General features: G+C 40.6%; 1 protein-coding gene across 2 annotated transcripts in view; it reads right to left on the reverse strand.

Annotated features, from left to right (window-relative positions):
• Positions 1–10089: 10089 nt before the first annotated feature.
• LOC106878558 (CTD nuclear envelope phosphatase 1A) overlaps positions 10090–16778 on the reverse strand; it is a 28345-nt gene continuing 21656 nt past the window's right edge. The window contains exons 4-6 of one of the 2 annotated variants that reach the window (XM_014927802.3): positions 15806–15922; positions 13085–13196; positions 10090–11418 (exon numbers count right to left, since the gene is read on the reverse strand). In XM_014927802.3, coding sequence (XP_014783288.2) covers positions 11276–11418; positions 13085–13196; positions 15806–15922 — 372 coding nt within the window. In that variant the 3' untranslated portion in view covers positions 10090–11275. The remainder of the gene's footprint in view (positions 11419–13084; positions 13197–15805; positions 15923–16778) is intronic. The other variant, XM_089343038.1, reaches the window with a different exon arrangement.

A 16778-nucleotide genomic window follows, 5' to 3' on the forward strand; every position in this document is an offset into this window, starting at 1 on the left:
ATATATATATATATATATATATATATATATATATATATATATATATATATATATATATATATATATATATATATATATATATATATATATATATATATATATATATATATATATATATATATATATATATATATATATATATATATATATATTTATATATATATATATTTATATATATATATATTTATATATATATATTATATATATATATATATATATATATATATATATATATATATATATATATATATATAAATATATATATGTCATACTGCGAACAGACAGAAGGGAAAGGAGCCATGGTGGAGTTGCTGTATACATCCGTGACGACCTCACACCCCAGGTCTTACTGTCATACTCAAATTCGGTATGCGATACCCTAATTGTATACATAAGACAACATAATATAGTCATATGCAATACGTATTGCCCACCACATAGGCAAATTTGAAGATTGCCTCACTAGAATTAAAGAAATCCTCATGAAACTGGAACACCATGTGACCATATTTCTTATGGGTGATTTCAACTTCCCCAACGTCAAATGGCCCGAAGGTCTCATACTCTCAGGAATGACTTATCGCAAGCAAGCACAGGTGGAATGCCTGCTCAACCTCACCAATGCCCTATTCATGGAGCAAACTGTTCTCAGACCAACTAGAGCAAATAACATTCTAGATCTCTGCTTCACGAACAATACGGACATCATTCATGATGTGAAAGTGAGCCGACATTAGTCTCGGATCCCAACATAATAGAGCTGTCTATGTTTGGGCCGAAAGTAACCCGTGACATACAGCCTAAAGGAAGCAACCGAAATCTCTCCAATCTGAACTTCCACAAAGCAGATTGGAAATCGATCCAGAAAGAGATCCTCAGAGAGGATTGGCCAAAATGTCTCTCCACACCAGACATTGACATGAAACTAGAATGTTTCATGTCTACTGTGCAAGCCATATGCCAGAAATATGTCCCAGAGCACAAGGCCAAGACAAATAGGAACAAGATTCCAAGGGAGAGGAAGATCCTCATGAGACGACGGACGAAAGTTGCAAATCGACTCAACCAGCATCCCAAGAATGGCCAAAGGTCCCGCCTAAAAATGACACTGATGGAGATTGAAAAAAGGCTGCAACAATCCTATGTGAGAGAGAGCAGACAAAGAAGCCTGGGTTATAAAAAACATTAAGTCAAACCCAAAGGCCTTCTTTCATTACGCAAAAGAAACAGCCTCAGTACGCTGCAAGATTGGGTCCCTCTCCGAAGAGGATGGCTCCCTCACAGACAGTCCAACTAGGATCAGTGAGGTACTGAATGAGCAGTTCAAAAGTGTCTTCACCACTCCGTTGGAGCACAGACAAGTGAACGAACCAGTGGACTTCTTTGCTACCTCCCCTATAACCAGTGAGGCAGTTACGATGGAATACATCAACATTAGCGAAGAAGATGTACTACTAGCTATACATGAAGTGGACACAAACTCAACTGCTGGCCCTGATGGTTTCCCAGCAATCCTCCTTAAATCGTGTAAGCATGCCCTGGCAAAACCCCTCCAGATCCTCTTCCAGAGCTTTCTCGCAAACGGAAGACTGCCAAGCAAGCTGAAGGAGGGAATAATATGCCCAATCCATAAAGGGGGAAGCAGAGCAGATGCCAAAAACTATAGGCCTATCTCTCTGACTTCACACATCAGCAAAGTCATGGAAAGGATAGTCAGAGGAAAACTAATTGCATTCCTTGAAGAAAATAAATTGCTGAGTGATACCCAACATGGCTTTCGACCAGAACCAGAGATAAGGAAACCATGATGATCCTCTGGAGGACATTCGTCCTCAGCCGCCTGGATTACTGCTCACAGCTGTGGTCACCCACCAGTGTGAAATTAACAGCGGACCTTGAAGCAATCCAGAGAAGATTCACAAAGAAGATTGTCTCTTTGCAACTGCTCATCTACTGGGAAAGGCTGAAACAGCTAAGACTCTACTCCCGGGAGAGAAGGCGGGAGAGGTATGCAGTAATATACATCTGGAAGATCCTGGGAGGAATTGTGCCAAATTTTGGCATTGAAAGCTACACCAATGCCAGAACGGGACGACACTGCATTGTGCCAAAGATCCCAGCAATGCCATCGTGCTTCAGGACCAGTTACTGCAACAGTTTGGGTTTCAGGGGCCCACAGCATTTTAATATTCTCCCAAAGAGCCTGAGGAACCTGCACAAAGTAGATGTAGGGGTTTTTAAATCAAAGCTGGACCTCTTCCTGTCGAGAGTCCCAGATGAACCTACCTCACGGCAAGAGGTGCAAATGAGGGTTGCTAAATCAAACTCCATTCTTCTCCAAGTGCCACATATTGTAGGAGGCTCCCTGTAATAACAGTGTAGCAACACGGTGGGGCATCAGCATGGCCGCAGCTCTAAGCTAAAACTATAAACAAACAAAATAAACATATATATATTTATTATTCATATATATATATATATATATATATATATATATATATATAGGTGCAGGAGTAGCTGTGTGGTAAGTAGCTTGCTTACCAACCACACGATCATGGGTTGAGTCCCACTGCGTAGCACTTTGGGCAAGTGTCTTCTACTATATCCTCGGGCCGACCAAAGCCTTGTGAGTGGATTTGGTAGACGGAAACTGAAAGAAGCGTGTCGTATATATATATATATATGTGTGTATATGTTTGTGTATCTGTGTTTGTCCCCCCAACATCGCTTGACAACCGATGCTGGTGTGTTTACGTCCCTGTAACCTAGCGGTTCGGCAAAAGAGACCGATAGAATAAGTACTAGGCTTACAAAGAATAAGACCTGGGGTCGATTTGTTCGACTAAAGGTGGTGCTCCAGCATGGCCACAGTCAAATGACTGAAACAAGTAAAAGAGTATGTATTATATACATATATATATATATATATATATAAAGTGCAGGCTGGTTGTATGGTTAAGAATCTTTGCAACTCGTGGTCTTGAGTTCAGTCCCATTGTTTGTCATCTTGAGGAAGTGTCTACTATAGCCCCAGGCCAGCCTCTGGCTCATGGTCAGATTTGGTAGATGGAAACTGAAAGAAACTAATTGTGTGTTAGTATCTCCTTGTCTTGCTCTTGTGTGATAGTTGTCAAGAAACCGAGCATCCCCATCATAGAAAGTGGTATTCCTCTGTTTCGAATCTTCTGTGAAAACATGTCCAGTCATGGAGAAATATTACATTACTTGGAAACTGGTAAGTTGTCTGGTCACAGAAAATTTGCCTGAACAACTAATTCTGTGTGACCCATGCAAGTATTGAAAATTAGAAGCTAAAACGATGATGAAGCATATATATATATATATAACATACTTCTGTGTACCCTTCTCCAGATATCACAGGAATGGTTGTAAATGAGCATCACTGTCATACAAGCCATGTTGTTTGTTTCCAGTCTTTTGTGGGAAAATGTGTCTGGCCATGGGGAAATAATACCTTGCTTGGAAAAGGTTGATGACAGGAAAGGCATCCAGCCAAAGAAAACCTGCCTCAACAAATTCTGCCTGATCCATGCAAGTATGGAAAAGTGGACACTAAATGATGATTATATATGACACACGCATACACATGTCTGTGTGTCTCTCTATTAATGTCCACCTTCCTTGCTGGCACGAGTGGGACGGTTTGCCAGGCAGGAGCCTGCACTAGACTTCTGCAACTGTTTTAGCAGGATTTTTACAGCTGGATGCCCTTTCTAACACCAACCACTTAGCAGGGGGTACTTAGTGCTTTTTACGTGGCACAAGCAATGACAAGGTCAGTTTTGGCAAGGCTTTTACACCTGAATGTCAACCACTTTACAGGGTGGACTAGAGGCTTTTTAAGTAGCACCTGCACTAACAGGATCACCAAGTAACTTGCAAGACAGAAATCATTTGAGAGGGGAGGAGGTGATCTTGAGTCAGATGATAAAAGGTTAGTGTGACAGAGAGGCAGAAACAGGTGTCTTGTTGTAAAGGAGGTACAAGGTTACCCAGCCAAAAAGAGAGAGAGAGAGAGATATCAAGAATGAAGAGAGAAATAAGTGTGCTGCTGCAAGAAGATAAAATGGTTACCCAAGTGAAGTGAAAGAGAAGGAGAGAGAGAGCAGGATAGAAATGGTGGCAAAGTGCCAGGCACACACACAAGGGACGGGGATCAGGATATAAATGAGATGGTTGAGTAAAAAAAGAGAGAGATATAGATGGTGGCAAGTGCCAGGGTATAACCTTGAGGTTCAAAGGTTGTAATATAAGTGGCAGGATATTGCAAAAGAAGTGGGATTAGAGAGTGCAGAGGGGTAGGGAAGTGAGTGGTGAAAACCTGGGTATATATAGAGGGGGGGGGGGCTACTGGATGGCAATGAAACAGAGAAACAGCTGTGAGGACAGAATTGGGGAGTGAGAGCTAGGCATGGGGTATAAAGGAGGAAATGTGAGGAAGAGGTGTAGATTGGCTGAATGTCCTGAGATCAGTCCTTATCACTTTGTCCCATGTCTTCCTGGGTCTCCCTCTTCTGCGGATACCATCCACTTTCAGTGACAGGCACTTCTTTATGCATCATGTTCAAACCAATGTAGTCTTCTCTCTTGCATGCTACATTTGATTCCTCTTATGCCCAACTTTTCTCTCAATACATTTGCACTTTGTTGTACATGCACACTGATGTTGCACATCCAACAGAGCACACTGCCTTCGTTTCTCTCCAGTCTATGCATTCTTCAGTCTTCGGCATTCAGAACCCATGTCTCACTACCACTTCGTCTTTTTAAGGTATTGCTTCATTGAATAGTGTTGACAGTGAAGAAAATGGTAGGGTTTTTTTTTTTTGTTTGCTGATTCCAAATATGGAAGAAAAGTGAGTCTATGTGGTGAAAGAAGATTCGAATGTTGATCCTTAACAAAGAATAAAAACAAGTATATAAAATAAAATACCAGATGGTTTAAAGTGACAAAAGAGAAAAATATTTAAAAGGGTATCAAATTGCTGGATCAGGTATGAAAGTTACAGAGAGGGTTACAGCCCAACTAATTAGGGAGAGAGTTAACCTAGAGGAGATGCAGTTTTGTTTTTGTGCCAGGAAAGAAGTACCACAGATGCTATATTTCTAGTGAGGCAGCTGCAGGAGAACTACATAGCCAAAGATAAACCTCAGTACTTGGCCTTTGTTAACTTTGAGAAACCCTTTGACAGGGTCCCCTGATCCCTCATCTGGTGGTCAATGCAGAAACTAGGAATAGATGAGTGGTTGGTGAGAGCTGTACAAGCTATGTACAGGGATGCTGCCAGTAAAGTGAGGGTTGGCAATGAGTACAGCGAAGAATTCAGGGTACAAGTAGGGGTCCACCAAAGATCGGTGCTCAGCCCCCTCTTGTTCATCATAGTCCTCCAAGCAATAACAGAGGAATTCAAGATAGGCTGTTCTGGGAGCTCTATACTGATGACCTTGCACTTGGAGATGAATCACTACCTGAACTAGAGAAGACATTCCAGGTATGGAAGCAAGGCCTAGAATCAAAGGGCCTTAGAGTTAACTGAGCAAAAACCGAAGTCTTAGTAAGTAGGAAGGCAGACAGATCACAAATCTCTTCAGGCAGATGGCGCTACTCAATCTGTGGAAATGGTGTAAGTAGAAACTCCATAGGGTGCACCCAGAGTAAGCTTTGGACACATAAAAGGTGCAGCAATATCAGAGGAAGGTTAACAGGGAAGCTAGTTTTTGTATGTGGAAGATGCACAGGAGCAATAAACACTGAAAATGGACAGTATGTAAACTCCATCAACTGCCATGGGAGGAAAGCTAGAGGTAGTAGATAGCTTCTGTTACCTAGGTGACCAAGTTAGTAGTAGAGGTGGATCCTCTGAGAGCGTAGCTGTGAGAATAAGATTAGGATGGGCAAAGTTCAGAGAGCTCCTACCCCTGCTGGCAACAAAGGGCCTCTCTCTCAGAGTGAAAGGCAGATTGTTTGATGCCTGTGTGTGAACAGCTATGCTGCATGGCAGTGAAACAGGGGCTGTGATAGCCGAGGACATGCATAGGCTTGAAAGAAATTAAGCCAGTGTAGCGTACTTCTCTCTCTCCATTATATATACATGGATGCTAACATAGTGGATAACAGCTAGCCTTCGGCCCCACTTTCGGATCCTGTTGTGTCCACCACTCTGATTGGTTGGTATTGGCGCATTTTGTCTCCTGTTCTATTGCGTGCCAAGATGCAACCGAACCAATCGCAGCTTTCAGATAAGGTCGCATGGGACAGTCTTTCTGAACCCCTGTTTGAGCCAATAGTATCTTATAAATAGCTAGCTTTTCACTGTCACAGTTTTGTTAGCCTTCTTGGCTCCAGCCGCTAACCACAGAGCACACAGCCAGTTCCAGCGACGACACGACAACAACCCACATGGAGATGCAACACTTCTTCCAGCATTCAAGACCTCCATCTTCGTCGCCACCATCATCTTCTTAGCATCTACACCAACTTCTCTACGTACACACCACCAACAGCACCCACACAGGTTCTCTCAACACTGTTTGTGAATTACTTCACCATGGTTAACAGCGAATACAACCTGCGAGACCTCCTGTACCAAGTAACTGGCCACAGCATTGAAGCTTCAACTTCTCGTGCGACAGTATCTTTTCTCGGCTCTGCCTTGCCACTACAACTTCTTGATACAGCACCTCAACCACTGTGTACCTTGACCTACGAACTGGTATTTACCATCCTTGCGTCTGAACTTTCTTCTAAGGTCCTTATAGACTCTTTTCTATGCTCTGTATTACTTGCACACACATGAATCCATGTTTGTATACACATACACTTTGTTTGCATGACAGCCTATCTATTACTGTGCTTATTATGTCACACTCACACACACACAGACATACATGTTGATATATCAGTAAAAACCTTCTCTTAAACCTTCTACCGGTTGTGTCTCTCTCTTTTCCTTTTTGGCACTTATACTCATTTAGCCTCTTTTCGTGTTTTTTATTTGTATTGACTGTGCGATGCGCTAAAGGAGCCATTCCTCATCACCATCTCCTGGTCGCATGGTCATTACACCAGTATGCTTTACTGGATGTACAATGTCAGTGTACATGTTTGATAGGGTGTAAGCACCTTGAGAGAAAAGTTGGGCATAAGAGGCATCAGATGTGGTGTGTAAAAGAGACAACTGCGCTGGTATAGTCATGTAATGCGTATCAACAAGGACAGCTGTGTAAAGTGCTGATCTCTAACTGTGGAGGGGAGCCTGTGATAGAGGTAGACCCAGGAAGACATGAAATGAGGTGGTGAAGCATGAGGCAATGACTAGTGACCGAGACCCGATACCCTTGGCGAAGTGCTGTGCTTGAGAGGACCCATCAAGCCAAGTGCACCCATGCTGGTGGCATGTAAAGAACACTTTTCAAGCATTGGGCCTCACAGAGGCAAAGTGGCTGAGTTCCCTTTGAGTGTTGGGCCTCACAGAGGCAAAGTGGTTGAGTTCCTTTCAAGTGTTGGGCTTCACAGTGGCAGTGACCGAAACCTTTGGCATTATGTTGTACTTGAGAAGAAGACCCATCAAACTGAGCAAAATCACAGTTGTAGCAGATACTGGTGTCACACAAATTGACACTCATTACACTCTCAGAGTAGTTGGTGTTAGGAAGGTCATCCAGCCGTAGAAAACCATGCCAAATCAAACTGGAGTCTGGTGCAGCCTTCCAACATGCCAGCCCTGTCAAACCGTCCAATCCATGCCAGCATGGACAACAGATGTTAAATGATGATGATGATGATGATGATGAACAGAAGCTAGTATCTGAAGAACAAAAAATAATATTCAGTAATTATTTGGTGAGAGTGGGTTTGGAGCAAGAACTCAAGAAAAGAATGGAATTGTAGTAACGCCGTGCGCATGCGTAGTCTCATGCATGCGTGGAATTCAACATCCAAGCTTTCCCGCTTTATTCTGTCTCTTTCTTGCTGGCCAGCGATTGAGCAAGGACGTGTCTAGCTGTCTCTCCATCTTTCGAACTCACGCTCGACAGCTCACATCAATATACCAACGTCCCAACAACCCTGTTCTCACACACCGAAGACGTCTCAACAAACAAGATTAAAGATTATATTTTCCACCTTGAATAAATGTTATTTGTGTTGATAGTTTGGAGTTCAGCGTTCCGTTCACTTCTAATTTAATATACGAAAGTCAGGTGTACATCTAATGATGTATAACCCACTTTCCTATAAAGTGGTGACCCCGACTAAGAAAAAACGCGGCCATGGATTCTGGACTACCAACCTATAACTGGTGACCCCGACTAAAGAACAAATGCAGCCATGGAGACTGAACTACCAAGCAACGATGACCACCAACGCCACCGACATCTCCAACCATAGTCAACACGACTTACTATGTACACCAAACTAAACCATCGCGGCAAATCTCTCTCTTCGATTCTGTTGGGTGACTTAGCTTCACCATGATAATAAACAGACAAGAATTACAGCCTGCGATACTTCCAATTGTGTACTCAAGAACTTGGTATAAAACTCTCACGTGTACTGACTTTCTATCTGCTGTAATATCTCACATACATATAGACGGCTTGTCTTTTATTATGTTCTTATATGTCGCATTCACACTCTCACATACACATACATCTTTTATGCCACACTAAATATCTCTTGTTATTCATTTTATACGGTTGTGTTTATCATCTTCTATCGTCTCCCTTTTACTGGCCATATGTTATCATAGTATAACATATCATGTATATCATCTTTGATATATTATTTTGTGTTCGACTGTGTGACACGTTTAAATAAAAGGAGTCCTCTGTTTTTCCATTCGTCACTGTAAAACTGGACATCATTACCACCGTCAATACCATTACCACCACACATACAGAACACAGCTATATTACAGTTCCTGCGCCGACGTCTTCACCACCAATGTACTGTCTACCACAATGTCGTGCGCCAACAACCCCACCACCAGGAACACACCAGATCAACACACTCGGTTTCATCTTCACTGTATGAGTGGAATTTTCCCCTCATGCACAACAGTCAGAGCTAGCCGACTAGGATATTTAGTACCAGGTAACAGGTCGCAATCTCGCATTGATGCTCAACTACAGCTCTGCCAACTGACCACGACTTCCTGTGTACGGACATTCAACTTGTGTAATTCTTTTACGAACTGGATATATAGTTTTTTGTCTCTACAGACACTTTTAATATGTTCTGTGTTTTCACTCACACACACACTTGTGCACTCACACATTTTCTTTCATTTGTACATTGCATGCATATTCTCACGAGTGCACATTCATTTCTTTCATTTTTCTTTGTGTGTGTTTGTGCTACATCTTGTGGGTGGTTTTCAGTGGCCATCCTGCCTCAGGTGTTCCAACAGAATTATATTATTGTGCGTTCCGCACTGGCAAGGGAGCCCTGTAGTAACGCCGTGCGCATGCGTAGTCTCACGCATGCGTGGAATTCAACATCCAAGCTTTCCCGCTTCATTCTGTCTCTTTTCTTGCTGGCCAGCGATTGAGCAAGGACGTGTCTAGCTGTCTCTCCATCTTTCGAACTCACGCTAGACAGCTCACATCAATATACCACGTCCCAAAAACCATGTTCTCACACACCGAAGACGTCTCAACAAATAAGATTAAAGATGTATATTTTCCACCTTGAATAAATGTTGTTTGTGTTGATAGTTTGGAGTTCAGCGTTCCGTTCATATTTCTAATTTAATATAGGAAAGTCAGGTGTACATCTAATGATGTATAACCCACATTCCTATAGAATCATTACAGGTAAAATGGTGAAAAAAAGCTAAACATGAAATTTCAAAACGAAGAGAAACAAAAGAAATGTCTTCTTCTCTCTCTCTTTCTCTCTATTTATCTTTTTCTGTTTACTTGACTCCATCTTTCTATTTGTCTCTCTGTAGAAAAATAAACCCCAGTTCAGGGCAAGATGTTTTCTCGTCTCCAAATATTTCCTTCAAATAAAAACAGAAGATTCCAAAAACATCACAATAAAAACAAAAAACAACAAAAAAGAAATTAATTTTCTATTTCTCCTTTTCTTTCTTTTTTCTTTTAAAGTGAAAGAAAAACAAAAAAAAAATTAGTAAGAATACATCTATTGTGGTAGTTGGGGTGGGAGGGAGGGGAGATGAAGATTGGCTAGAAAGGTAAAACCCACCCCCACTGCAATGATTGTGATTCTTTTTTTTTTTTAAAGAGGGGTGGTGGTCGTTTTACATTGTCTCTGATTTCTTTTTCACGGCACACGACCACAAGGAACAGCCGGATGTAGTAGAAAAACCATTTCACTTCTGTTCAGTGAAACAACATTATTAGTATAATTATTATTATTATAATTATTGTTTGCCATGGAACTATGTACAGATGTCAATATGACTTGAAGAGTGGGGAGTGAAAAGTCTGCAGGAGGGGGATTTGGGAGCAGGGCAAGTGGAACTCTCTAGTGACAACAAAAGGAAAAAGGGGGGTGGGTTGCAATTTGCTGCAGAGATAAACAGCAAATTGGTAGTAAAAAAAAAGGGGGGGCTTCTTTGGAGTGGATTTCATTCTCTGTTTATCTCATTAAATTGTATTTTTTACCTGTCTTCTTTTACAGGTGTTTCTTGTTTCTATTGTCATTTTTAGATATTCATCTTCTTAAATAATTGTGTTTGTGTTTGTTTGTTTGTTATTTTTTGTTGTTTTTTTTTCACTCCCTTTTATTTGGATGAATGTTTTGTTTTGTTTTTTTCTTTTTGTCTTGAAAAATATTTTGGTAGTCTTTCTCAACAAGGGAGACAGTTTGTCTTGAGATTATTACCATCATCATCGTCATTATTATTATTATTATTATTATTATTATTATTATTGTCTTTTAGGTGGACATTTGCAAGACGTTCCGACAGTCGGTTATGTCCTCAGCTGTTCTGAACGTCTGAACGTAGGGCAAACACCATGATTGATGAAATGTGGTTGATTGTAGTGATAAAAGTCTGCAGCTGTTTGTCCACCACCTAACAACAACAACAACAACAACAACAACAACAGCAGCAACAGCGGCAATAACAGTAAAAAAACCCTACTGTAGCCGCTGTTAGCGACAAACAACATTGACAAAGACTGTGAGTGGTGCCGGAGAATGAGGTCAGCCTCAGGCGAACCCGTAGGAAGCAAAGTGAACAGGTGATGGTGTTGTATCGACTAACAAATTGCCCGTTGGATGTTATGGGCGTTGAAGATGGAGGTTACGACTGAGGACCGAACGCACATCATTGGTAAAGCGGAGAGCGTCCAGCATGGGTAAGAGACACAGGAGAGCTGTGTCACGGGCATCACAAAACCACGAGTCGATGGGGATTGCATTATCTGAAAACAGAAGGGAAAAAAAAAAAGAAATTTTTTAAAAACATTTCCAGTTCTGACATAAAACCACCTCCCCCTCTCATGAATAGAGCCCCACCCACTCAGTAGAAGGAGCTTTTCTCTTATCTCTTTTCTCTTCTCAGTTAATTGGTGACTTTATGAGTGCACTTAGTTGCACACTGTAAAATGGTTGGCATTAGGAAGGGCATCCAGTTGTAGAAACCAAGCCAAAACCGACGGTGGAGTTTGACATGATCCTGATATCAAATAGTGATGATAACACAAAAGAAAGAAATACTGAAGCGATATCATTACCATCGTCATCATTTAACCCCCATTTCCATGCTGACATGGATTGGATGGTTTGACAGGAGCTGGCAAGCCAGAGGGTTGCACCAAACCCCACTGTCTGCTTTTGCAGGGTTTCTACAACTAGATGCCCTTCCTAACACCAACCACACACACACACAGTTAGCATATTATACACCCCACATTCTACATGCCATGGAAAATCACCTTCAAACATCTAAGATGTGCACAACATCCCAGAACACAACATCATCCTACAATCATTATGCCTGCTTTCCACTGTCTGGACCAGGAACTGGATGATAACTCCTTATATCATTGACCCTTTCACAGATTAATTAACTCATCACCCTTCATACCCATCCCCATCATGTAAATTTCTTAAAATAGATTATAAAGTATAATTATTTAAAAAATTTAATGATTTAAACACAATAATCCCACTTTAGGTGGGGTTTTTTTGTCATTATTGTTTATCTTTTACATGTTTCAGTCATTAGACTTGTTCTTTTTAAGCCTGGTACTTATTTTATCAGTCTTTTTTGCCAAACCACTAGGTTACAGGAATGTAATCACACCAATACCAGTTATCAAGCAGTGGTGGAGGACAAACACAGACACAAAGGCTCTCACACACACACACATATATGCACAATGGGCTTCTTTCAGTTTCCATCTACCAAATCTACTCACAGGCTTATAGAAGATACTTGCCTAAGGTGCCACACAGTGAAACTGAACCCAGAACCATGTGGTTGGAAAGCAAGCTTCTTACCTCACAGCCATGCCTTTTTAGTAAGAAATATTTAAAGAAATTCACTGAAAATACGAAATGAAACGGATAAAGAACTATAAAAATTTACTCATATTGTATTGATATAATAAATATATTTGCTGTGAAATATGGGTTTTGTGAATTCCAGTTACTGCATGTGGAAATTAGTGAGTTTTAGCCCTAAATTACTAAACTCCTCCAAATTTATTTTGTTTTGTCTCCATAACGATGCCTTCATAAAAAGTGTGCACTGGTCTTTAATTGATTCACCAATCAGCCAGGTGATGTTGCCCGTTTACTAGGTGCATGTCAATGGTGTAACATCTGCTAAGGTATTTTCCATCAACATATTGTATTTCAGAGAGACCTTTTTAAATCCAATCTGATTCATGTTGGAAAAAAAACTAGTTTGCTAATAATTCAGCGTCCTTATGCTCAAAATCATTTCAGGTGTTTATCGAACCCCACCCCATGGATAAACCACACTAGACCTCCATTTTGCTAAGCCCTGGTCAAGACAGACAAAAACACATACACACACGCATATATATGGCATAATAATGGTGAAATAATGTGGTGCCTTACCTGGGTACGACTTATACGCTACTGGAGAATTATCCAAGATAAATATACTGGAAAGGTTACTATTGATAGCTGCTAAATCTTTGGTGTAACTCCCAAAATCAAAACTGCAATGCTGGAATATAATAAACATACAATCATCATCATCATCATCATCATAGCCATTCTTATCACTGTTACCATTTTCTTCATCATCATCACCACCGTCACCATTCTCCTTACAATCATCATTATTAGTATTGGTTTCAAATTTTGGTACAGGGCCAGCAATTTTGGTGGAGGGAGAAAGGCAGTGCTTAACAGGTAAATAATTTTATCGATCTCGAAAGGACGAAAGGTGAAGTCTACCAGGGCAAAATTTGAACTCAGAACATAAAAAAGATGGATGAAATGCCACTAAGCATTTTGTCCAGTGTCCTAACAACTCCGCCAGCTCACCACCTTCGCCATGGTTACTACTAGCATCTACTTTGACATCCTTCAACATTACTTTCCCTTACTTAGCTGAGGGGGTCTTGTCTTTCATCAGACCTCCCTAGTGCTGGTACCAACGAAAAATGCATCCAATACACTCTGTAAAGAGGCATTAGGCTACAGAAACCATGCCAAAGCAGACATAGGAGCCTGGCACAGGCCTCTGGCTGGTTGGTTCTTCTTAAACCATGGAAGCCATGCCAGCATGGAGAAGAGGATATTAAATGATGATGAAAATTATCTGTTTTACTGTAGCTATTTAACCACATCCAGTAACGGAGCCTCTATGTAGTACTTCAACCTGCTAGAAAGAACAGCCAAATCATCTTAAATAAATGAAGAACACACCGGGCAATGTAATCTCTAATATGTAAAAAAAAACACGAGATGGTCATGACAGGTACATCTCTGACTACAGATTTCAATCAGAGCTAAGCAACAACAACAATTATATCTATATAAAGAGTATAGAAACACACCCACACACACATTGCTCAATCCTGCCAGTGTTGAAGTTAGTTCTTTGTCAGCAGATAAGAATGGAGGGGGGAGTGTCTCAATGGTGCAGCAGAAACTGTCTAAGACAAACCAGAGTTAGCAATAATAACGACAGCCACTCCCGTCAGTTTCAACACATGAGCATTTGAAGGAAAGGATTTAAAGAAGGAAAAACATGAGAGAAAAAGAAAACAACTTTTGAAAATAAAAGAACAAAATAAGTTGCATTTATTTTGTGATGGTTGCATGAACATAATTTGAGATAGTGATAATAATAATGGCTTCAAGTTCTGCCACAAGGGCAGCAATTTCTTTTTGGGGGGGGGGGGGGGGGAGGATGAGTCAATTACTGTAACTTATTTTATTGACCCTGAAAGAATGAAAGGCAAAAATCAACCTTGGTGGAATTTGAACTCAGAACGTAGCAACAGGCGAAATGCCACGCAGTATTTCATCCAGTGTGCTAACAATTCTGCCAGCTCACCAATAATTATAATAATAATGATAATAATAATCTTTTCTGTTATAAGCACAAGGCCTGGAATTTTGTGGGCGGGTGCCAGTCAAATACATTCACATCGGTACTTCTCAACTGCTACATTTTTCATCAATCCTGAAAGGATGCAAGGCAAAGTCGTCACTGGAATTTGAACTCAAAATGTTAAGACGAGTGGAATGTTGCTAAGCAATTTTGGCATTTTATCCAGCATGCTAAACATTTTACCACCTCACCACTTTAGTAACAACAACAACAACAATAATAATAATAATAATAATAATGATGATTTCAAATTTTGCCACAAGGGCAGAAACTTTGTGGGAGGGGAGGAGTCAATTACATCGACCCCAGTGTTCAACTGGTACTTATTTTATTGCTCCCAAAAGAATGAAAGGTAAAGCTGACCTTAGCAGAAGCAATAATAATGATGATGGTGATGGTGATGACGATTTTCAATTTTGGCACAAGGCCAGTAATTTTGGGAGAGGGGGATAAGTTGATTACACCAACCCCAGTGCTCAACTAGTACTTATTTAATTGACCCCCCCCCTCCAAAAAAAAGGATGAAAGGCAAAGTCAACCTCGGCAGAATTTGAACTCAGAACATAAAGACAAGCGAAATGCCGCTAAGTATTTTGTCCAGCATGCCAATGAGTCTACGACCTCACCAACTTAATAATAATAATAATAATAATAATAATAATAATAATAATAATAATAATCCCTTCCACTATAGGCACATGGCCAGAAATTTGGGGGGAGGAGGGATAGTCAGTTATAATAGAGCAAGTTGATCATGTTGATCCCATATTTTCTCAACCCCAAAAGGACAAAAGGCAAGCTTGACCTAGGATTTGAATTCAATGGAAAGAGTCAGATGAAATACTACAAAGCATTGTTTTACAATGCATTAACATTTCTGCCACCTACTACTACTACTACTAGTAGTAGTATTGGTAGTAGTAGCAGCAGCTTTTAAAACTGCTGCAAAATCAATAAACATTGCAGAAGGATTATAGTGAGATTAACAGATACCTAGTTTATCAATGCCTAAATAATGATTTGGAAGAAAATGTGAGCCAGTATATTACTAGTATCAAATCAAACAGCCTCTCACACATACATCTACACCACCCCTAAAGAAATGAAAGGCCAAGTTGGCCTGGGCAGGATTTGAACTCGGAATGTAACAACAGCAACAAACAACGTGACAAAACGAAACAGGAAAAATATGTAATTAAGCTACCACATACCTGTCTGTAATACCTTTTCTTTAGAATTCCTCGATTGTTGTCTAATTTGTCTGCTACTGCGGCACCGTAGATCTCCATACTAGCAGTGAAGACAACTAAGTCATACCAATGGCTCACCTGGACACACAACGGGACAAAAATTACAAGGATGCCCAGCAAAAACAAACAAACACGCAAAGAAGAAAAATAGCACACAGGTCACTTGGCTGTAAACAGGTACCATGAATAGAGTTACAATCCACTTGGCTGTAAACCAAGGTGTCATGTGAAGCTACAATCCACCAGGCTATTATAAACAGGTGGATGCACAGTACACCTGGCTGTTAATAGGTGCTATATGAAAGTACAGTCCACGGGGCTGTAGATAGCCTTTGTACAGATGCAATAGAATCCTGATTAACCTGGATAAATGTTAGATACACAGAAAGAACAGGGTACAACTGGCTGCTCTGGGTATCTTATATAAAGACTGTTTAAACTGAGCTTGGGTAAATTGTCACCATTTTATATTTTTAATTTCACACATGCGCATTGTTTTTGATTTTGTTGACTACACAGTATAGTAGGGTCAGTTGGGCACTATCTGTGAGAAAAACAGCAGCATGACGCAATTCACTTAGCCAGGAATTTGGAAACTACATGCTGTAGTGCTTGGTATTTGTGCCAGAAGCTCCAATACAAACATTTCAGAGTGTTTGGGTGTCAATCTGAGGACAGGCTACTTACCCCACCCCTCAGGTACATTGTATAGAGCCAGTTTAGAATGAATATCCAACAAGGATGGTACAGAAAGGATAGGGTGCTGGCCACCCTAGGTACATTGTATAAAGGCAGTGTGGACTGAGCACACAAATTTGAGGCACAGGGTACTTGGCCACCCTGAGTACATTGTATAGAGACAGTTTCAATTAAATACTCAGAGAAAACGATAGAGACAAGTGATGCTGGGCAATAATAAAAGTTAATACCCGTC

Source organism: Octopus bimaculoides, chromosome 26, assembly GCF_046866305.1.
Source record: "Octopus bimaculoides isolate indiv1 chromosome 26, ASM4686630v1, whole genome shotgun sequence".
Taxonomy (NCBI): Eukaryota; Metazoa; Mollusca; class Cephalopoda; order Octopoda; family Octopodidae; genus Octopus; species Octopus bimaculoides.